A 24,343-nucleotide genomic window follows, 5' to 3' on the forward strand; every position below is an offset into this window, starting at 1 on the left:
CCAGTCCGGTGAGTTCACCACACAGTGACACTAACAACACAGAGAGCCTCCCAGTCCGGTGAGTTCACCACACAGTGACACTAACAACACAGAGAGCCTCCCAGTCCGGTGAGTTCACCACACAGTGACACTAACAACACAGAGAGCCTCCCAGTCCGGTGAGTTCACCACACAGTGACACTAACAACACCACCCTCCCAGTCCGGTGAGTTCACCACACAGTGACACTAACAACACCACCCTCCCAGTCCGGTGAGTTCACCACACAGTGACACTAACAACACCACCCTCCCAGTCCGGTGAGTTCACCACACAGTGTGACACTAACAACACCACCCTCCCAGTCCGGTGAGTTCACCACACAGTGACACTAACAACGCCACCCTCCCAGTCCGGTGAGTTCACCACACAGTGACACTAACAACACAGAGAGCCTCCCAGTCCGGTGAGTTCACCACACAGTGACACTAACAACACGAGACCCTCCCAGTCCGGTGAGTTCATCACGACAGTGACACTAACAACACCACAACAAAATGAGCCCGTACCTGAACTGTACAGCACCCCATCACTTCAGGATATCAGCATCTTGGGCGGCTAGGTGGTTTAGTGGGCAAGGCACTCACCACCAATGCTGGAGACGCTGGGTTCGAGCCCAGCTCTCCACATTGTTTTCAGTTTGGCTGGTCGTCCGTACTAATACACATTGGCAGTATTAGGGGGTGGGAAAACTGAGGGGTGGGGATCGGACGTTGTGGACAGCGACTCCTACAGGTCGGTTGGTGCGCCTGCGCAGTAGAATCAGGAAGCGATGGGGGCGGCGTCCCTCCAAAGCGCAGACCCCTGACGCTGAAAGATCGGAAAGATGCGACGGCTGCTACCTCGAGTATCGGAGGGGACTCGTGCTATGTATGACTTAGTCCACATTGCAGCCGGCTTGTGGGAGGCAAGAAACAGTGTTCGTGACAGGGGAGGGTTGAATTGGACGATACAAAATTGGGATGGGAGAAAAATAGAAAATGGGAGAAAAAGTGGATAAAAAAAAAAGGATATCAGCATCTTTACCCTTATTTAACAAGGGAACATATATTTATATTTATATTTATATTTATATATTGAAATTCTTTATTGGGAAAACCACTTGAGATACAGTATCTCGTTTTCGAGAGGGTCCCACATTTTGTGCAATGTAATACAGAACACATAACACATAAAACACAACAACAAAAATAAATAAAAGACACGTACAAAAACATACAACAGAACACGTACACATTATAAGAGGATATGTCTCTCATTCTCCATCATAATAGGCCTATTATATTTAATTTATTTGCAATAACTGGAACAGGGACAGATACACACATACTCTAATCTCAATCCACGCTCTCATGTGGGGAGACAGTGGCTCAGGAGGTAGAACGGTTGTCTGGTTCCCGGTTAGATTCCGGCTCCTTTACGGCAGTCGGCAGCGTGTCAAAAGTGTCCTTAAGCGAGACACTTAACCCCTAACTGCTCCCGATGAGCAGGTTCGCACCTTGCATGGTCGCCTCTGCCGCCGTCGGTGTGTGAATGTGTGAATGTGAGGCATAAGTTGTAAAGTGCTTTGGATAAAAGCGTTATATATGCAGTCTGTTTACCATTTACACAGTGTTGCACTTATGACCACCAGGCTATTCCGTTGCAGTAGAAGACGGTGTTAACTGATCAAATCAAATCAAATGTATTTGTAGAGCCCGAGATCACATGGAATAGCCCCCATGGGCTGTACAAGTCTTCTTGAACAAAAAACACCATAAAATCCAAATATGCAACACTCCCAGACTTTGGGGTGGGGGAAGAAATCGATACAGCAATATATCACAACATTTTGTGTGCTGATACTATAGCAATACAGTGATGCCAAGTATAGATATAAAACAAATTATAAATAGTATTTAAATGTCTTCAACTTCTAGACCGCTAAAAGCATGTTTAAATGTCTTCACCTTCTAGACCGCTAAAAGCATGTTTAAATGTCTTCAACTTCTAGACCGCTAAAAGCATGTTTAAATGTCTTCAACTTCTAGACCGCTAAAAGCATGTTTAAATGTCTTCAACTTCTAGACCGCTAAAAGCATGTTTAAATGTCTTCAACTTCTAGACCGCTAAAAGCATGTTTAAATGTCTTCAACTTCTAGACCGCTAAAAGCGCATTTAAATGTCTTCACCTTCTAGACCACTAAAAACATGTTTAAATGTCTTCACCTTCTAGACCGCTAAAAGCACGTTTAAATGTCTTCACCTTGTAGACTGCTAAAAACATGTTTTAATGTCTTCACTTTCTAGACTGCTAAAAGCATGTTTACATTTCTTCAACTTGTAGACCGCTAAAAACAAATGTCTTCAACTTGTAGACCACTAAAATCACATTTAAATGTCTTCACCTTCTAGACCGCTAAAAGCATGTTTAAATGTCTTCAACTTCTAGACCGCTAAAAACACTCTGAGCTCTCAGTGCAGCTGGGAACGCTTCCATAGAAAACGGTCAATAAAAATAATCCAGCGCTGAAAATGCTGGAAACTGGAAAACAGAGTGTTTAGCTCAAGGACGCTCCAGGGTTATGGAGTCATGGGAATACAATACTTGTTTACTTCCTCGTTCTCAGCTGCTGTAGGAATTTGTAAAAGTGCCACCATTTTAACTTTTACTTAACGTCTCCCTCCCTCGCGACCGCTGCAACCAAATACCTCACGTCCTCACGTTTTTAAACCTTTAGCTAAACTCAAAAGGCGACCGAGGTTTCCGCCATCTACAGTCACGTCGAGTGTACATACAGAAATTAGCAAAGAAAAAAGCATAATGAAATCACACGGCATATAAAATCACAACAATAAGACAAGATGAGGCAAAGAGCAAGGATAACAAATCAATCAAAACACAACATACAACTTGATTGAGAAAGGTTGGAGATCAATGTTTTAAACTCTGCAACAGAATGGAGAATCTCAAGCTTTAAGGACTGTTGGAGTTCATTCCATGAGATGTAGTGTTCACTCACACACACTGAAAGAAACATGTTGTGTGTGAAATACCAGGTGCCTCCACACAATCTGTCTGTGTGTGTGTGTGTGTGTGTGTGTGTGTGTGTGTGTGTGTGTGTGTGTGTGTGTGTGTGTGTGTGTGTGTGTGTGTGTGTGTGTGTGTGTGTGTGTGTGTGTGTGTGTGTGTGTGTGTGTGTGTGTGTGTGTGTGTGTGTGTGTGTGTGTGTGTGTGTGTGTATATGTGTATATGTTGTATGTATCACATGAGGTTCACAGTTCCCCTGACTCTTCTCTTCCAGATGGACCCAGACAAAGCCAAGAGTGGTGGAGCCAAGTTCCAAGCAGACAGTGTCTCTGACAACGTCTCTTTTGTGAGTATTTACCTCCTTCAACCTCCACATATCTGTGTGTGTGTGTCTGTGTGTGTGTGTGTGTGTGTGTGGAGATATCTCACCGTCAACACTGACCTGTTCGTATCCATCTCTCTGATCGTGTCTCATCATCATCATCACCGTCATCACCATCATCATCATCATCATCATCGTTATCATCAACACCAACGCCTCTGTCTCATGTTTCTCTCTCTGATCTAATTTTGTCTCAAGCGCACGTCGGAAATCTCATATTTAGGACTCAGTGACGAATGATGAATGGTGATGATGATGAGTGGCTCCTGGAAGTCCCAGTAAAGGCCTTTCCACACAATGTTTAGGATGTCTGTTTTTCCACCGCGTCGGAAGTAGGAATCACCAGAGGCCCCACAATACGATGTTATCGCCATACTAGAGTCGCGATATTATAATATGTGTCGCGATAATGCAATATATCCCGATATTGCAATATATTTCGATTGATTGAGACGTGGTATTTAACCCCTGCTCCTCTTCCCTCTCAGCAGGAGGAGCAGCCCGAGGCAGTGACTCCCACCACGGAGCTGGAGATGGACAACATGGACACCTTTCTAGAGAGGCTTCCGCCCAGCGGCAAGATGACCAAGACTGAGTCCCTCATCATTTCATCCAATAGGTACAATATAATACACCTAATATATATATATATATATATATATATATATATATATATATATATATATATATATATATATATATATATATATATATATATATATATATATATATATAGGCCATTCATGTACTTTTGGACACTTTTATCCAAAGCGCCTTAACAGTACTGTCAATTGTTTTAGTTTTTTAGATTTTCTAAAATCTATTTATTGAAATTGAAATGAACATTTAAAAAAAAATGTACAGGACATTAAACATATAAACCCACAACACTCCCACCCTCTCCCAGGGTACTCACAGGAGCACAAATAATGTATAAATGAATAAATAATACTATAGTACAAACAAACAAAGCAAAAATAGAGGGGGGGGGGGGGGGTAGGTCAGGTCCACATCACTCCTCCAAGTTTTTTCAAATCCTTTCAATGAGAACCTTATTTTTTAGAGCCTGTAGGACCCCTTGTAAGAAATGTTTAGTGTGGGATGGGAGCGTAGGGAGAACGCCCACCTTCTCTGGAGACGTGCTGACCACGATGCAGCAGCATTTCACAATGAACAAGGAACAATGCCCTTAGAAGTGCAAGTGTATCTCAGAGATCGTAAAGCGGTTGGCATACTGTTATTCTTTTTACGTGCTCGTTGAAACCAAGACTCTGGGATTTAAAGGTGAGGTTGAAACTCTTAACAACCTACAGTATGTTCCCTCTCTTCATTTTAAATGACCCTGGAGACCCCTGGGTTCCTATGTTTTATGGTGCAATTATTTTGGCTTCTTTCTTCTTCTTTTTCTCATCTTCCTCTTCTTTTTATTTTTTTGTTATCTTTTCCCCCCCTCCTTTTTCCGATTTTTCTCCCATCCCACTGTTTAGTCGTTATGCCAATTCCAAACCCCCTTCCTGGTTGTTGCGCACTCCCCCCTACTGTTGGTCCGGGAGGCCGGAGACTGTCACATGCTTTCCTCCGACGCATGTGCAGCCAGCCGGCAGCCAGCCTGGCAGCGCAGATTCTCACCGGGAGAGTGTAACGTGTGGAAGGTCACACTACCTCCCTCCAGATCCTACCCTCGCTGTGCAGGCGCCCCGACCGAACTGTAGGGGTCGCTGTCCACAACGCCCAGGACCCACCCATCAGCTTTCCCACCCCTAACACTGCCAATTGTGTTAGTATGAACGACCAGCCAAGCTGATAGCAACGCCGAGAGCTGGATTCGAATCCAGCGTCTCCAGCGTTGATGGCGAGCGCCTTGCCCACTACACCACCTAGCCGCCCATCTTCCTCTTCTTTGAATGATAATTTACATTTACATTTTACATTTAGTCATTTAGCTGACGCTTTTATCCAAGTCACCAAGTCAGCAGGAAGGGTACATCTCTAGCAGCTAAGGGTCAGTGACGTTGTTCGTCAAATAGTGTCGAACTTGAGTGTTACACTCGAGTGCAGAGTAGTATAGACATATTAGCACGATAGGTAGTACAGTAGTATAAGTATAGTAGCATAGTAGTATAGATATTAGCATGATTGTTGTTGTTATGGTTTGTAACCGACCTCAAACGCAACGGCACAGACAGGTAGTTCAGAGTTAGCCAAATACTAGGGCGTATTTATTTACAGAGTAAAAAAAAAAGGGTAAAGTACTATTATCAAACAAACAGGGAGACTGCCTTCGGCAGAGTCATCTGCGGCTCTGCAGAATCCTCCTGGTGATAGCGGTGGGGAATTGGCATGTGACGTTGTAGCGGCTCTGCAGATACTCCCAGCTTTAACTCAAGGTGGAAAACGGAGAGAGAGAGAGGTATCAGAAACAGTCCAACGAAACACAGAGGCAGTGTGGTTCCCTCCTCCCTTAGCTGTGTCCAGAACCAATTGACAGTGACAGTCTTCAGTGTTCCCCACAACACACAACTTTAGCTGAGTCAGTGCAAACAAAACGAAATCTTCAGTGTCTCTTCTAAAACACACAATCAGAATAATCCAGAGGGGTTTGGTTCCACTCACCCAAGCGCAACGCGTAAAGCGGGTAAAACGAGGCGCAGCTCCAAACGGGGAACAAGGTTCTCAACAGCGGTTCTCCACAGAAAGGTCCTGGAGAGAAAGTAGACCAGGAACAGCAACGAGGAAAAAGCAGGCAAATGCAGTTGTATTCCAGAACGACCCGACAACGATAGAAGGAAGGTCCAGGTATATAAAGCCCTCTGGGGCGCTAATCACAAACTATGACAGCTGCGTGATGAAAGTGGCAATCGCTCAAAAAGCGTGTGGCGGGGAATGCACCAATCAGCACCGTACCTCAGGAGAGCATGTGGCGGGGAACGAACCAAACCTCACAGTTGTAGTATAAGTAAGTATAGTAGCATAGTAGTATAGGCATATTAGTATGATGGGTAGTAGTATAAGTATAGTAGCATAGTAGTATAGGCATATTAGTATGATAGGTAGCAGGATAAGTATATTAGCATAGTATTAATGTACATAATAGTAAGAAGGTTAGTTTATTTTCTTTTTATTTGTTTTCTTTCAGATATTGTTTGAAGAGGTGTGTTTTGTCCTGTGTTTTGCTGTCCTGACTGTGGTGTAATCAGCACGTTTCCTGGTTGACCCTCCTCTGTGTTTCCCCCTGTACTGCTAATGTCCCTCCAGGCAGGAACCTAAGTTGGTTGGAAGGCGGGGCAGGAGCACGTCACTGAAGGAGAGGCAGCCCAGCAGACCGCAGAATGAGAGGGCCAACAGCCTGGACAACGAGCGCTCCCTTGACACGCGCTGCCACCTGCAGGTAGGAAGGGAGAACTGCGGTCAACAAAACGGTATCAGCCAAAGTAGTTATTTGTTTCTGTGTACACTCTCTCACACAAACCATGAAACAATAACCGTGTTACAATTATATACACGATGGTTATTTTTTTTGTTGATACATCTTATAAAAATAAGGATGTTATTTAACAGTTTCTGAAGAGGTTAGTGTACGAGGGAAGCGAGACAAATAACTGCTTTATAAGATAAGATATTCCTTTAATGATCCCCTTGGGGAAATGTGGGCATCATAGCAGCACGGGGGAGGAGGGAGGTACCGGTATGGGCAATAGTAGAAAGACATAAATATATAGGCAATACATTTCTTTCTAAATATAACAATATGAGAAAAGATAAACAGTGTAAACAATATAATTAACTCTGAATATAGAAACATGAGAAAAATAAACCTTTGAGTGTAATCAAAGGTGCAGATGAGGGTCTGTGTGCCCTATCGGTTATGGTTACCAACACTAAAAGGAAACCAGTTGCAGATCACATCTCTTATGGAGGATAGTGCCGTCAGACTGTAGAGCTACTGTATATTATGTTGGAAATAATTGAATTCCCTAAGAGGCTTTGTCTCCTATAAGCTTTAAGCTTTAGCCTCTTTACATACTAGGAATATTACCATAGATTACAAATCCTACTTGCCCAATAATATATTGAATATTATGCTGTTGTTTTTTGTGCTTTTGGACTGTTGGAAGAGTAGCCCATCAAGTTCATGGTTATTCCCCAATTTGTATAAAACATATACTGCACGTTGGAATTAGTAAGAGCTTGTTTAGTCTCCAGAACATCATATTTAATTTGACTGCGTTAAGCACTGCAGTTATGACAGATGACTCATGGTCCAATCTAATCAGTGGCACAAAACATCAGGTTATTAAGCTGCATAGAATAGAATAGAATAGAATATACTTTATTGTCATTATACACTGTCATATAACGAGATTAGGGACTCAAACTTACTTCACACAAGTAATAAAAACCGAACATAATATCACTATACTATACAAATAAAAAATAAACAATGTCACAATACTATACAATACAGAATACAACAATCACAGTGTCAGACAGTAGTGGGTAGATAATTGATATATTGCACAGTGTAGGAGGAGGGGGAGAGGGGGTGGTACTGTTGAACACGTCAGAGTTCAAGGTGGTGATGGCTCTGGGGAAAAAACTGTCTCTGAGTCTATTGGTTCTGGCTCTGATGCACCTGTAACGCCTGCCCGATGGTAACAGGTGGAACCTGTTGCTTGAAGAAGACCGGAAGGGTCGAAACGTTGCATCTGCCTTTTTGTCAAATAAACACCTTGGAACTACTAATGAGTTGCGAGCCCCTTGTCTTATGTATTACTGTTTTTACAGTTTGGCTCAGCACCAACAAACGGAGGATGTGCGTTATTTATTTTTTCTGAACAGGTGGAACCAGCCAGGGTGTGAGCTTTATAATGTTTATAATGTCCTTTGCTCTGTTGAGGCAGCGGGAGTTATGTATATAAAGTATATAAGTCTTTATTTGTCATCAGATTAACACACACACATGCGATGGGCGACCCACAGGAACAAACACACACACATGCACTGAGTCGCTGACGAAATGTTCTCTGCACCTCCCATCCCGTCGGCCTTCCCCCCAAGGGCAGCCGGGAGCAGACAAGGGCTGCGGCGAGCACCGCGCCCCGGGGACCAATCCAAGTGCTCCTGTCCGTCTTCGTCAGGGACACGCCAGCGTTAGCGATCTGTTGTGCATGTTTTTCCATTGGGTTTATCTTATTATCGGGAGGGGAAACCCTTGCGAGCACGGGGGGAGAACATGCAAACAACTCCACACAGAAAGGCCCGGGAGAGAGATACCCCACCTGGGTAACTGGCAACACGGCAACCCGGTCCCCAAGCAGGAATCGAACCCACGACCGTCTACATGCAGCTGTGAGGCGACAGTGTTAAACCACTACACCACCGTGCCGCCCCCCCCCCCCCCATGTATACAGGAGGGAAACATTGCATTGCAAAAATTTGCAACACAGGACAGAACACAACACAATGTCAACAAGGTGTAACTTCCCTTCCATAACCTTGCAGACCCTGAGGAGGACGAGTGATAATAATCTGACGTGATGACACCAGCGTGTCCTGTGTCTCCAGAGCTCGTCGACACCCTCCTGAGAGATTCCTCTGGGTGACGTCACGGAGAGGAGAGCGGACCTCTGGTGAACCGCAGGCGCTAGTATCACCTCAACGGTTTTCAACTGCGGTAGAGGCCCGACTTGAGGAAGGTTGAAGAGACGCTTGAGGAAATAGTGTCTGCAGTTCGCTAGAGGTCTGCTCTCCTCTCGGTGACATCACCCAGAGGAATTTCTCAGGCTGCCGATGCATGTCCTCACAACTGAACGATAGGATTAAGGTTGAAAATCTGCGAAGCGCCCTTTTTAACACAGCCCACCCCCACCCCCCCCCCCCCCCCCCCCCCCCCCCACACTCATATGTATTCCTTCAGAGATGTCAGAGTGCAGGGTCACTCGCAGCGTGCAGCGGTTTGAGCCGTTTTGGGGGTTCAATGCCTTGCTCAAGGGCACTTAGGCAGAGATGGTGAGCACCGTAAAAGTTTAATACCGGCCACACCCTTCAGTCACCAGCTGCACTACACCTTCCCCTCAGTACCCTCAGACATTTAACCACCGACCTTTTGGTTATTAGTCTGCCTCTTTTTACATCTTGACTGAATGATTTCAATATTCTCGTTCATCTTCTCCCCAGATCCCTCGGAAGACGGTCTACGACCAGCTGAACCACATCCTGGTGTCAGACGAGCACCTTCCGGAGAGCATTATCCTCATCAACACGTCCGACTGGCAGGGCCAGGTGAGCTCCTGGTGCAGGCGAGGAGAGCTCAAAGGGCACACCTCTCTGATTAAAACACCTTTTTGTTTGAATTCATTAAAGGTGCTGTATAGGTAACATTGAGCCACTAGATGTCCCACTAGAGCACCAGCATCATGTCAGCATGTCTCACGTTTATCCAATCAGGTGCGTTCCACGTGGGGAAATGGGAAGTAGGGGGAGGGGATACATGCACGTAACATGTAAACGACAACATTCATTTTGGACCCTGCCAAATTTTTTTCAATGATAGATTCATAAATCAATAATTTCTTTGAGGTAAAAGCACCTTTCTAAAAAGCTCCGTGGATGTATTATTATCTTTTAAATGATTACTCTACATAAATGTTTTATCTATAGCACCTTTAATTAATTAATTAATGAATGAATTAATGAATGAATGAATGAATTAATTAATTAATGTATTTAATACATTTTATATACATCATTTTATATATTTTTTCTTTTTTTTAATGTCGTTTTAGTTTTTGATTTATTACTATCTTTCGTTTTTATCATTATTTTATATTTTGCAATTCCTCCCTTTCATAACTCAGTAGAGGTAAAACGACCATCTTCTAGATAGAACAACTATTAGATATGCCGTAACGCTTGAAAACCATTAGAACACCAAAAACCCTTCTTTTCTGTGCCTTTACCTCCGCAATAAGATCAGGTTAAAGCTGCATCGTCCCCGAGGGGGAAGCGCGTCGTCATTAGACCTCCCTGACAACATTTATTGGAGAAAGTGAACGATGTCTCTCCTCTTATAAACTACGTTTACAGCTTATTGATTGGTCCTCTCTCTCCCCGCCCCTCCCTCATTATCTCTCAGACCTCCTGCAGAATTAGGTTTACAGCTTATTGATTGGTCCTCTCTCTCCCCGCCCCTCCCTCAGTACCTCTACAGCTTATTGATTGGTCCTCTCTCTCCCCGCCCCTCCCTCAGTACCTCTACAGCTTATTGATTGGTCCTCTCTCTCCCCGCCCCTCCCTCAGTACCTCTACAGCTTATTGATTGGTCCTCTCTCTCCCCTCCCCTCCCTATTGATTGGTCCTCTCTCTCTCTCCTCCCTCAGTACCTCTCAGACCTCCTGCAGAACCACCACCTCCCGGTCGTCTGCACCTGCACCACGGCCGACATCCAGGCCGCCTTCAACACCATCGTCTCGCGCATCCAGAGATTGTAAACCTCCGCCCCTTTCACTCTGTGTCTGTGTTTCCTTTCGCCTCTCTGCCGATAAGATTGTTTAGATTTAAGATTTGAAGATGCGGTGGCATGAATCAAGGTTATTGTGTGAGAACCTTGTTTTTAGTGATTGTCGTGTCTTAAATGAAAGGTTTACATACGGTAGGTCCTTTATGGGCTGAGCACGTTTCCAGAACTTGCTCACTTCCAGAAACCCATTGTATAATAAAATAAAAAAGGTTATTCATTTGAAAAGAATAATAACAAATACATTTAAAGAAATGCATAATAATAATAAATTATATATATATATATATATATAATAATATCAAAAGTTGATAATAATAATAATAATAATAATAATAATAATAATAATAATAATAATAATAATAATAATAATAATAATAATAATAATAATAATAATAATAATATATAAAATATACAAAAAGTAAATATATTATAATTAAAAGTTGATTTTATTTAGGAGATACCACAATAACATTCTAAAAGGACCCACGTTTATTTCCTGTTGCATTGTTTGCTAAATGCAATAGTTGACAGGAAATACATTTGGGTCCAAACTGTTACCCATAGCAACCGTCTCCAGGCGGCAGCTCCATCCTGACTCTGTGTCCTCTCCTCCTAGTTGTAACTGTAACTCTCAGACAGCAGCTCCATCATCCTGACTCTGTGTCCTCTCCTCCTAGTTGTAACTGTAACTCTCAGACAGCAGCTCCATCCTGACTCTGTGTCCTCTCCTCCTAGTTGTAACTGTAACTCTCAGACAGCAGCTCCATCCTGACTCTGTGTCCTCTCCTCCTAGTTGTAACTGTAACTCTCAGACAGCAGCTCCACCCTGACTCTGTGTCCTCTCCTCCTAGTTGTAACTGTAACTCTCAGACGGCAGCTCCATCATCCTGACTCTGTGTCCTCTCCTCCTAGTTGTAACTGTAACTCTCAGACGGCAGCTCCATCATCCTGACTCTGTGTCCTCTCCTCCTAGTTGTAACTGTAACTCTCAGACAGCAGCTCCATCATCCTGACTCTGTGTCCTCTCCTCCTAGTTGTAACTGTAACTCTCAGACAGCAGCTCCATCATCCTGACTCTGTGTCCTCTCCTCCTAGTTGTAACTGTAACTCTCAGACAGCAGCTCCATCATCCTGACTCTGTGTCCTCTCCTCCTAGTTGTAACTGTGACTCTCAGACAGCAGCTCCATCCTGACTCTGTGTCCTCTCCTCCTAGTTGTAACTGTAACTCTCAGACGGCAGCTCCATCCTGACTCTGTGTCCTCTCCTCCTAGTTGTAACTGTAACTCTCAGACGGCAGCTCCATCATCCTGACTCTGTGTCCTCTCCTCCTAGTTGTAACTGTAACTCTCAGACAGCGGCTCCATCATCCTGACTCTGTGTCCTCTCCTCCTAGTTGTAACTGTAACTCTCAGACAGCAGCTCCATCATCCTGACTCTGTGTCCTCTCCTCCTAGTTGTAACTGTAACTCTCAGACGGCAGCTCCATCATCCTGACTCTGTGTCCTCTCCTCCTAGTTGTAACTGTAACTCTCAGACGGCAGCTCCATCCTGACTCTGTGTCCTCTCCTCCTAGTTGTAACTGTAACTCTCAGACAGCAGCTCCCTCCTGACTCTGTGTCCTCTCCTCCTAGTTCTAACTGTAACTCTCAGACGGCAGCTCCATCCTGACTCTGTGTCCTCTCCTCCTAGTTATAACTGTAACTCTCAGACAGCAGCTCCAACATCCTGACTCTGTGTCCTCTCCTCCTAGTTGTAACTGTAACTCTCAGACGCCCATCCCCATAAAGATCGCCGTGGCCGGGGCGCAGCACTACCTCAGTGCCGTCCTGAGGCTGTTTGTGGACCACCTCTCCCACAAGACCCCCGACTGGCTGGGCTACATGAGGTTCCTGATCATCCCGCTAGGTCAGTGACGGCCCGGGGCACATCATGTGAAATGTATGCTTTTCTGTATTAAAGGGATAGTTTGGACTTACAGTAGTTGGTTCTTCGTCTTAAAATACCACGGATCTCCAACGCGGAAATATATCTTTTATCTACCCCTCGGGGAAAGTACTATGATGATAAGAAGAAGGTTTAACTCGGTTCCAGAGCCAGAGCCAAGGTCCACTGGGCCCGCTGGGTTTGCCTATACATGGGCCCATGCTAATTTGGCACGCCACCCTCCGGCTGTGTTCCCCTTTTAATGATTTATTTAATGAATGCCTCTTCAGATCATGAGCCTCTCTCTCTCTCTCTCTCTCTCTCTCTCTCTCTCTCTCTCTCTCTCTCTCTCTCTCTCTCTCTCTCTCTCTCTCCGTGATTTGCATTCAGGAGCCCATCCAGTCTCCAAATATCTGGGCACCATCGACTATCGATACAACAGTCTGTTCCAAGACGCTGCGTGGAGGGACCTGTTCCATAAGCCCGAGGCTCCGGTCATCGGTAGGATTCTATGGAATAGTGCCTGAATTCAGAATGTTATTCATCATATAGTGAATGAATTCATAATTGTATTTGGCATATAGTGCTTTACTTCAGAATTGTATTTGTCATATAGTGCTTTACTTCAGAATTGTATTTGTCATATAGTGCTTTACTTCAGAATTGTATTTGTCATGTTGTGCTTTACTTCAGAATTGTATTTGTCATGTTGTGCTTTACTTCAGAATTGTATTTGTCATGTTGTGCTTTACTTCAGAATTGTATTTGTCATAGAGTGCTTTACTTCAGAACTGTATTCACCATAGTGACATACAGTAGAAATACCTTTCGCTCGCTCGCACACACACACACACACACACACACACACACACACACACACACACACACACACACACACACACACACACACGTCTATAACATGGAATACATGTTTTAAATGGGTCCATTAAGTATTTGCTGAGTGGAGGGAAGCTATTAGTCGACACAGTAGGCTCATAAAGTTTTAATCAAAGTTTAAAATATTAACGTGAGGCAAGTATGCAGACTATATACATCACTGTACCTCCAACTGACCTACTGTATAAATACTGCATGTGTTGCTGGAAAAAGAGTAATGATTGTATATACAGTACATGTGTGTTTCTGTTTGTGGGGTAACTCTGGAATGGATTGGATGACAAAATTAACTCTCATTAATACAACAGAGTGATTCTAGAAAGGTACAGTAAAGAGGAGGGAGTTGTAACTCATTAATACAAAAGAGTGATTTTAGAAAGGTACAGTAAAGAGGAGGCAGGTTGTAACTCATTAATACAAAAGAGTGATTCTAGAAAGGTACAGTAAAGAGGAGGCAGGTTGTAACTCATTAATACAAAAGAGTGATTCTAGAAAGGTACAGTAAAGAGGAGGGAGTTGTAACTCATTAATACAAAAGAGTGATTCTAGAAAGGTACAGTAAAGAGGAGGGAGTTGTAACTCATTAATACAAAAGAGTGATTCTAGAAAGGTACAGTAAAGAGGAGGGAGGTTGTATCTCTCATTTATACAACAGAATGATTCTAGAAAGGTACAGTAAAGAGGAGGGAGTTGTAACTCATTAATACAAAAGAGTGATTCTAGAAAGGTACAGTAAAGAGGAGGGAGGTTGTATCTCATTTATACAACAGAATGATTCTAGAAAGGTACAGTAAAGAGGAGGGAGGTTGTGTCTCATTAATACAACAGTGATTCTAGAAAGGTACAGTAAAGAGGAGGGAGGTTGTGTCTCTCATTTATACAACAGAGTGATTCTAGAAAGGTACAGTAAAGAGGAGGGAGGTTGTGTCTCTCATTTATACAACAGAGTGATTCTAGAAAGGTACAGTAAAGAGGAGGGAGGTTGTATCTCTCATTTATACAACAGAGTGATTCTAGAAAGGTACAGTAAAGAGGAGGGAGGTTGTGTCTCTCATTAATACAACAGAGTGATTCTAGAAAGGTACAGTAAAGAGTAACTCATTAATGGAGATGTTGAAATGAATGTCTGTTTGTCTTGTTTTCGTTTGTTACAGTTTTTGTTCTGATCTAGTCAGTAGATACCTTTAGCTTTCTAAACATACTGGATGGACAATAGCCTATTGATTGTAAAACTAAATAACAGTTATTTATTAAGACTAATGATAAGAAATGACTTAATTGTCTTTTTTTTGTTATATTTTGATTAGATTTATTTTTCAAAATAAATGATCCATTCATTAATTCATTCATTTATTCATTCACTGTGTTGTGTGCAACAGCACAGGAGAGCCCAGACGTGCTGTCCAGAGTAACACAGTACATGGTGGGGGCCAACGGAGCCCACCAGCTGCCCATCGCAGAGGCCATGCTCACCTACAAGCAGAAGAGGTGAGTTACTCCACTGTTCCCCCCTCACTTATATCCTGGGAAATAGATTGTTATTAACAGCCAATAGATTGATCAAATTGGATTATAATCAATAATCCGTTGAATGAACATTCAGGTAGTCAAAAATAAAAAGATCAAGAATAAGAGTACACTGTCAGAGATATACATTCTAAAATATGTATATACATCTTGGGAGTCTGAATCTAACACTGAACGTGCTCCTTCTATCGGCCATTTCTGTGTATAATAGTGGGTGGGAGGGGTTGTCCATGATGGCGTGGAGCTTAGCAAGGCTCCTCCTCTCTGACACCACTGCCAGAGAGTCCAGCTCCACCCACACCACGTTACTGGCTTTCCTGACCAGCTTTTTAAAACATATACCCAATATATATATATATATACAATACATATACCCCGAGATTTGTCCTCTGCATTTAACTCATCCTAACTAGTTAGGAGCAGTGGGCCACAGTCCAGCGCCTGGGGACACACTCCAGTTGTAATGCAAGAGCCTTGGTCAATGACAGGAGTATGTACCTGGTATACAGTAAATGTCTTTTATGGAATTAATAAGTGTCAGAAGTGCATGCTCTCTTGCTTTCTTGTAACCAGTTTGTTACAATAAATCATTGAATGGCTGTTAATCAAATCAGGGACTGTGAGCTTTACCGTATGAAGTAAACATTATTGGCACTCCAGAGCGTATTTAAAGCATCTCGGCACCTCATGTATTGATATAATCACATTTGATCAATGTATCGGCTATTAATAACAATCCAGTTCCCAACACTTATATTTATTTAGAAGTATTTCATAGCGAGAATACAATCATGATGGGATATTATCAGTTGCACATAAGTGAACCTTGTAAGATGTCTGTGTACTGTGTATATATAAACTGCCATGGGAGAGGTTGAACTGGTGTACTTTGGAGTATTCACCTAATGTTCCTAACGCAGAGTGTGTACCTGTTTTTCAAAAGGGGATTGAACACCTTGAGTTGACCCAGAAGGTAAACTGTTTCATCAATATCAATGTTCCACTTTGGTACAGCGTTCTCGTCTTTCCAGACACGTTCACTGCAACGCGACTTCAGAAATACCACCTTTGTGACCAGTCGTCCTTGTAGAGTGAATTCCCCCACCGCTGGTGTTCACATTTGTATCCTTCCCTCTAAGGCTATGTTCACACTGCAAGTGAAAATCGTCAAAATCTGATTATCTTGGTCAGATTGAGATTCAGATTCAGATTCCTTTATTGTCACGTATTTCAGTACCTGGCTTACAGCAAGAAAGAGTGAAATTCAATTTGTTGTGGTCCACTGGTCCCTCGACCATAGCAGCTTATTCTCATAGAATAAGAATAAAATAAGATAAAATTACTAAAATAAAGATGACTACCGGTATATGCAGTTCTAAAAAGTGTGCAGTGCAGCTTATATGGGACTCAGATCTGATTCGTTCATGGCAGTGTGAACAGCGCGAATAACATGGAATGTGATCTTTTGATCGTTTGTGCATTACGGGTCAGTTCAGGAGCGTGACCGGTTCACACTGGAATCTGATATTAGCCACAATGATAATGTGAACAGCCAACCAAAAAAGATTAGACCTGAGCAATAAATCAGAATTGAGCACTTAGGCCTGCAGTGTGAACGTAGCCTAAGTCTCTCCATTACGAGCAGAAAATAATGTCTTTTGACAGCAAAAGACAACAAAGAACATGAAAAAGAAATCTGATTATCACTGAGAATTCACGAGGGTACTGTACATACATGCAGGAAACTGAAAATGCTCTACCAAAGTGAGATGCCGCTTTAGGGGGGAAATATTTTAATTTTAAATGTTTTTATTTTGGGTGAACTGCCCCCTTTAAGGATAGGCTGAAATGACTTTTAACTGATTACTCTTAAAAGGGGTGGAGGGTCTGGTATCCTTTTAAAGGACGACGCACATTGAAAAAGTCTGTGGTCAGAAAACATAGTTCTTTCATCCAGGTGTTTTACCCCCCTTTGAAAAATAAGAATAAAATACGGGTGAAAATGTAATTTGACTAATAAATGGTGATATTGTTTGACGTGTGGGTGTCTGTCTCCTGAGACAGTGTCACTGTCTCTCGTCACCCTGTGTGAATAACATTTTTGAATAACATTTTTTCTTTTTTTTCTTTCTTTTTTTTCTTTTCTTTTCTTTGAAGGAAAAAGAGCTTTCATTTTGATTTTGCAGTAAGGTACTGTGGTTCTGCCTGAGTCTCGTTCTCCTTTTAGTGATTTATGTGCTCTCTCTGTGTTCCAAGCATTCCCTCTCCTGACCTTCCAAGCCTGTACTGTACGCTAGCCACTTTTAACAGCTGCCTAGTAACACACACACACGCACACACACACACACACACACACACACACACACACACACACACACACACACACGCACACACACACACACATACACACACACACACGCACACGCACATGCACACACACACACACATGAAAGCTGTTCTTCATAAACACTCTAGATAAGATCGACCTCTTGTCATCGAAGACGTTTTTCTTTGGCTCTCAGGTTTGGAAACACACTACAAAATAGTTCTCAAACTAATTAACGATCACGTCTGCCCTCCATGGTGAACCTTTCCGAGAGAGAGAGAGAGAGAGAGAGAGAGAGAGAGAGAGAGAGAGAGAGAGAGAGAGAGAGAGAGAGAGAGAGAGCTTGCGACAAAAGAAATCTGCTTGGGGATTTTTCTTTACCCAGATCTTTTAAAACAGATGTTGTAGTGAGCATTTGCCCTTAAATAAACACTTGGTTTGTGAGTTATTGAGTTCACGAGTCGGAACGTGTGGTGTCACAAATTCCAGGAAGGATTAAATGATTAATTCAACTATTTATATCAAGACCTTTTTGCATAAGATTACATTAGATTAAAATGTATTGTCATCATACAGCACAAGTACAGTACAATGAAAATAACTTTGGCATCCAACCAGAGTGCAAATGTAACAGTAAAGTGCAATAGTAATATGTAACATACAATGTACAGGTGATTGAACTGGGTATAAAATATATAAATGACTACTACTGAGTATAGTGCTAGTGTATGTACAGAGTTGTAGTATTAATATGTACAGTGATACAGGTATAAATACACTGGTAGTAAGTCATACTGGCCAGCAGCGTAAGAGTATGGGATATGTACAGATATAGATATAGTATCTACAGATATGTAAAAAGAATTATATGCAGGTATGTACAGACAGCTCACGTTTATTAAAACAGGGCGGCTCTCGTGGCGTATTAGACATATTTCTGGATGGATTTCTTCTCTTTTAACAAAGGAGGAGAACCTGCTGCAGTTGTGAGTTTGTTTGTTTGTTCTTTAATCGCGTTCCACGCCGATAAGTTATCAGAGGGCTGGCTGAACAAAGTGTGCTGATAAAAGTGGCAGGATGTCAGTTACAATCAGCTCTGTCCTCCCTCCCTCCCTCTCTCCCTCCCTCCTCCCCTCCCTCCCTCCCTCCCTCCCTCCCTCCCTCCGGAATCCTCCCTCCTTCTGTTCCCTTTTCTCGTTCCCTACTGTTTCCTCTCCACGATCACATTGTGTGCTTTGGGCCATCCGTGTCTGTCCGCTATTGTCCAAAAAAATCCAACCAATCGTGTTCGAGTTTAGGGCATTCGGTACTACCGGTCCTCTGGGTTCACACACACACACGCACACACACACACGCGCAGACACACACACACACACACACACCTACACACACACACACACGCAGACACACACGCAGACACACACACACACACACACACACACACACACACACACACACACACACACACAAACACACTCACAAGACTAGAATCGCGTCTTCGAGAGAAGATCCAGAACATGCGTCTGGATGTGTTTTATTATCCGTAGATCTACATGCATTCACTACTTAAGTCGATTCAGGTTACACGCTTTAAGAGCAGAGACCAACCGATCATACATCCCTGCTACTGTATGTACCATCCTCTAGCCGAGACGAACGCACCTCTCATACATACCAGGCAGACATTTGGCTCCTTCTCTGGCTGCTCTGAGAGTGTTTTTGGGCAGAGATGTATTGTGCTGAAAATGGCCTGCGTTCTGTACCGACTGTGCACTCTTCTCTCTCTCTTTCTTCCTCCCTCTCTTTCTCTCTCTCTCTCTTTCTCTCTCTCTCTGTCCCTCCTGGATGTAGTCTCTCTGTGTCTTCCCTGGGGGGGAGATGGCAGGTGTCTTCAAGGCAAGAGCAACAACCTTTTACCTCGTCAAGTGTACACGACACATTACCATAGAGACGACCATAGCAGTAGATAGTTCCATTCAGGCTATTTTTCCGACCCACGTCAGGAAAATAGTTGGGTAGTCACGCTCATAGTCGTAGTTATGTCATAATGCACTACCGCTACACCGGCTGGCAGTGCATAGGAACGGAGAGAGATGTTGTGGATTTAGGTTGCTGCTCTTCCTTCCCAGTGCTTTGTATCATCGTCATCATCTTCTTCCTGATCGAACCTCCAGACGCACTCCACGGCTTCTCTCCCCTGTAGCCGTTTTTTCTGCTGATCTGGCGGACTTGCTGTTTTTTCTTGAATGCCGCTCATTTGGACTTTGTGTGGTGGATGTGGTCAGTCGCTGCAATGATTGGATGGCTTTGGCAGAGGCCGGGGGAATTGACCGCGTTCACACGGCGGCCATTTTGCTGTCATGTGACGCGCTTGGGATGTGACATAAGAGCAAAATGGCCACTGTGCGACGGTGCGAGTATAGGCGGCGATTGGCTGTTATCTTGCATGCCTTGATCTCTGCTTCTAGCTTCAATGGGGGGAGGGGGAGGGGGCATAATGGTTGGTGTATGATCGGTTCCGATCCTCTTTTGCTGTGATTCTCAAGCAAAGCCTGGCAACGAAACAAGTAGCCTGCAGCATGCTGCTCCATCTAAACCCTACTGATTGTCGATCAAACTCTTTCAATCAATCGTCTGTGTGCGAACTGGTGGCGGCACGACTTCCTGATCTCACACTGAGCTGCACACGTCACCACTAACGGGTAGATTTCAAAACCTCACTAACCCTTAAGACGCCGAAGTTTCTCTGAATTAAAAGATCTTCTACTTTCCACGGAGATGTGTCTGTTTTTAGAAACACCTCTTGTCCTTGATTCATTTCTTTAATCTACACCAACATGTACAGTATGCTCTCTTCCTTCTCAAACTTTGTTTACTCTCTTCTTGACCTCCCTCCTCTCTCTTCACGCCTCGTTTGTCTGTGTCTGTCTGTCCGTCTGTCTGTCTGTCTGTCCGTCCGTCCGTCTGCCTGTCTGTCTGTCTGTCCGTCTGTCTGTCTGTCCGTCCGTCTGTCTGTCTGTCTGTCTGTCTGTCTGTCTGTCTGTCCGTCTGTCTGTCTGTCTGTCTGTCCGTCTGTCCGTCTGTCTGTCTGTCTGTCTGTCTGTCTGTCTGTCTGTCCATCTGTCTGTATGTCTGTCTGTCTGTCCATCTGTCTGTCTGTCTGTCTGTCTGTCCGTCTGTCCGTCTGTCCGTCTGTCCGTCTGTCTGTCTGTCTGTCTGTCTGTCTGTCTGTCTGTCTGTCTGTCTGTCTGTCTGTCCCCCGCGCAGCCCGGACGAGGACTCGTGTCAGAAGTTCATCCCCTTCGTCGGGGTAAGTCACCGCTCCCGTTCCCTGACGAGGAAACGCAGGTTTTCTATCAGTCGACCTTTTTTCTTTGTCTCAAGTCTATAATGTTTGGCGTAACTCTTTCAAGTCCTCCATTCTGACCGATGACCTTTGCCCTCTGCACTCTGAACTCTCCAGATGGTGAAAGTGGGTATAGTGGAGCAGACGTCTGCAACCTCAGGTGAGCCGTTAGGTCAGATTGTACACGGGGGTGGTTTGCAATTTAGGTGGGAAAGAAATACATATTTTCTAAAAACGTTTATTTTGAACAAGAGATCCCATACTAGACACCATTACCTAGACACTGGATTATACAAACAATACTTAACCCTTTCACTGCCACACGACAGAAGGTTAACCCTTTTTAAAGGGTTAACCGGCTGTCGTGTGGCAGTGAAAGGGTTAACCTTCTGTGAATTGTCGCAGTGAAAGGGTTAACCGGTTTGGTAGTGCGGCAGTGAAAGGGTTAATAAAGGGGCACTTCACTAAAAAACAACGTCAATTTATTTATAATAATAATAATAATAATAATAATAATAATAATAATAATTTATTTAGTTTTTTAGTTAATGGGTGAATATGGCCACCAATGATGTCATCAGAGGACACTGAATCCTAGTGTTGTGTTGATTACAGCTCAATGAATGGATGTTGTAGATGAATGAGGATTACAATAGGGATTGCTATTTTTTGCATCTACATCACTTCATTGAGCTGTCATCAACACAACACAATGATCCAGTGTGCTCTGATGACGTCACCGGTGCCCATATATAAATTCATTAACTCTCAATAACTGTTGAGCTAAATGAATGTGTGCAAAACTGTTTAGAGCCTTGGGACATGTGTGTGTGATTATGTACGAAATGTACTGTGTTTATTTTTACAAATATCTGAATTGGAATCGTCATACCTCAAGTGTGTACTTTACTGTGTCGTGACACATGGCCCTGCCCTGTCACATGACCCTGCCCTGTCACATGACCCTGCCCTGTCACATGACCCTGCCCTGTCACATGACAGCCCTCATACAGTACGACACACACGCACACCTACAGCACATTGACCTAACGGATCCTCTTCTTAACCCTTCCCCGTCCCAGGGGACTCTGACGACGCAGCGCCCATAGGGTCGTCGCTCCTCTCCTCCACTCCTCCGCAAGTGTGCCCCGCTCTGAAAGAAGCGTCGCCCACCCCTCCCTCCTCGCCCTCCGTCACCGGGTTCAATGTCTACAGGTAACACCCTCTCTCTCTCTCTGACGCCGGCAGGGTAGAATCTTCCAACAGAGTGATTCTACAAAATAGTATTCGGCCATGATGAACACTGAAAATAATAAATACATTTCAGAGGTGAATTGTGTACAAAGCGGATGGGATATATGTCTATATATTAATTAATATATATATCTACATACCTTCATTTTCATACTATAATGTAGTTAATGTTTTGCTGCTCTTGGGTCTCTCAAATCCATATAGTTTTAAGATCATCTTCCTTGTATCATAAACCCATGGGAAGCAATTTGTGCTAATATAGGAGACTCACCTTAAACCCAAAGATATGGAACATGAATGGAATACCAAGACAGAACGATGGGCTTCTGAGATTGTAAAGGACTGGACACACGTCTCGCATTTCCACCGGCTCTGCATTCAGGCTGAGCCGTACATCCGTGCTTCTATTCTGACTGCATTTTATATTGTATTTTTCTGTTGTATGTGTATTGTGTGTAGTACTGTTTGCAGTACTGTTTCTGTAAATTGTGCACCTTGTGTTATATTTTTATTAGCATTGTATTTACAGTACTTTTGTACTTTGTATTGTGCAGCACTTTGGTCAACCTTGGTTGTTTTTATATTATGCTATACAGGTGCATTGTGGAAAAGTTTATTTATTTCAGTGATTAAATTCAAAAAGCGAAACTCTCATAGATTATAGATTCATTACACACAAAGTGAAATATTTCAAGCCTTTATTTTTTGTATTTTTTTATGAGTATGGCTTACAGCTCATGAAAACCCCAAATTCAGTATCTCAGAAATGTTTTAGATTACATAAGACCAATCAAATAATATATATATTTAATAATATATAAATGTCAGCCTACTGAAATGTTCACTCAGTACTTAGTTGGGGCTCCTTTTGCACAAATTACTGCATCAATGCAGCGAAATAAATGTACTTTTCCACGATATTCAAATGTATTGAGCTGCACCTGTATATAGATTTGCTATAATGCAGATGATAAATAATTGACCTTGACCTAATTCCCGTGTCTCCCGTCCGCCTCCTCCCCTCCTCCTCCTCTGTGTGCCTCAGTCCCGGGGGAGGTCTGGAGCTGATGGGGCTGCAGGTGGACTACTGGGTGGCTCCGGCCGACAGGAAGAGAGACGTGGAGAAGAAGGACGCCTCCTCCAAGAACACCCTGAAATGCACCTTCCGGTCGCTGCAGGTCAGCAGGCTGCCACTAGGGGGAGCAGAGTGCGGTCCCCAGCCCACCATGTCCATGACGGTGGTGACCAAGGAGAAGAATAAGAAGGGTAAGAAGACATGGTAATGTGTGGCGGCTCGGGAGGTAGAGCGGTCGTCTGGTAACCTGAAGGTCACCGGTTCGATCCGGAGGTTCCTGGTTTCGATTCCGGCTCCTCCCGGGCAGCGTGTCGAAGTGTCCTTGAACAAGACACTTAAACCCTAACTGCTCCCGATGAGCAGGTCGGCTCCTTGAATGTCGGTGTGTGAATGTGTGAGTGAATGGGTAAAATGTGCGGAACAAATTGTAAAGCGCTTTGGATAAAAGCTGCTATATAAATGCACCATTTACCATTTATGTCGAAGTGTCCTGGAGGCTTATAGCTTATCCGCAACAGTAAGTTACTTCCGGGGTAGGCCTGATTGGCCCCGACAAGCACGTGACGCGCAACTTTCTCTGCCGCGCGGCACGCTCCGCGGAGCGGAGCGGCAGAGCTTGCGGAATTACGTAACCGTCCAAATCAGCCATGACTTTCATTCGGCGCTTCAGCTCACCTGGCAGAGCGGCGGTCCTGCGATCCTGCGGTCCGTTGTTGACGAGTTCGAATCCCATCAAATCTTTTTTTTTAACGTGATTTTTTTTTTAACGTGTATTCTTTCGCCGGTTAAGGTTAGGCATGGTTAAGGTTAAGGTTAAGGTTAGGCATTGTTTCGGAGTTGGTTAAGGTTAGAACGGTTAAGTTTAGGCGCTGTTAAGGAGCTGGTTAAGGTTAGAGTTTGTGTTAGAGAATGGCAATAGACAGCCTATTTCCGCGCGACAGCTCTCAGCAGCCTCGTTGCGCGTCCTGAGTTTGCCGCGTCACGTGCCTGTCGGGGCCAATCAGGCCTACCCCGGAAGTAACTTACTGTTGCGGAACAGGTACA

General features: G+C 43.7%; 1 protein-coding gene across 5 annotated transcripts in view; it reads left to right on the forward strand.

Annotated features, from left to right (window-relative positions):
- The window catches only part of pacs2 (phosphofurin acidic cluster sorting protein 2), a 176,135-nt gene that overhangs the window by 146,849 nt on the left and 4,943 nt on the right, over positions 1 to 24,343 (forward strand). For 4 of the 5 annotated variants that reach the window (XM_084310536.1, XM_084310538.1, XM_084310537.1 and 1 more), the window contains exons 11-23: positions 3,324 to 3,395; positions 3,920 to 4,050; positions 6,687 to 6,819; positions 9,609 to 9,713; positions 10,811 to 10,917; positions 12,702 to 12,856; positions 13,265 to 13,375; positions 15,151 to 15,259; positions 17,456 to 17,488; positions 20,892 to 20,934; positions 21,088 to 21,130; positions 22,053 to 22,185; positions 23,270 to 23,490. In XM_084310536.1, the coding sequence (XP_084166662.1) occupies positions 3,324 to 3,395; positions 3,920 to 4,050; positions 6,687 to 6,819; positions 9,609 to 9,713; positions 10,811 to 10,917; positions 12,702 to 12,856; positions 13,265 to 13,375; positions 15,151 to 15,259; positions 17,456 to 17,488; positions 20,892 to 20,934; positions 21,088 to 21,130; positions 22,053 to 22,185; positions 23,270 to 23,490 (1,396 nt within the window). The remainder of the gene's footprint in view (positions 1 to 3,323; positions 3,396 to 3,919; positions 4,051 to 6,686; positions 6,820 to 9,608; positions 9,714 to 10,810; positions 10,918 to 12,701; positions 12,857 to 13,264; positions 13,376 to 15,150; positions 15,260 to 17,455; positions 17,489 to 20,891; positions 20,935 to 21,087; positions 21,131 to 22,052; positions 22,186 to 23,269; positions 23,491 to 24,343) is intronic. The other variant, XM_084310540.1, reaches the window with a different exon arrangement.

This window comes from Notolepis coatsorum, assembly GCF_963971535.1.
Source record: "Notolepis coatsorum genome assembly, chromosome: 3".
NCBI lineage: Eukaryota > Metazoa > Chordata > Actinopteri > Aulopiformes > Paralepididae > Notolepis > Notolepis coatsorum.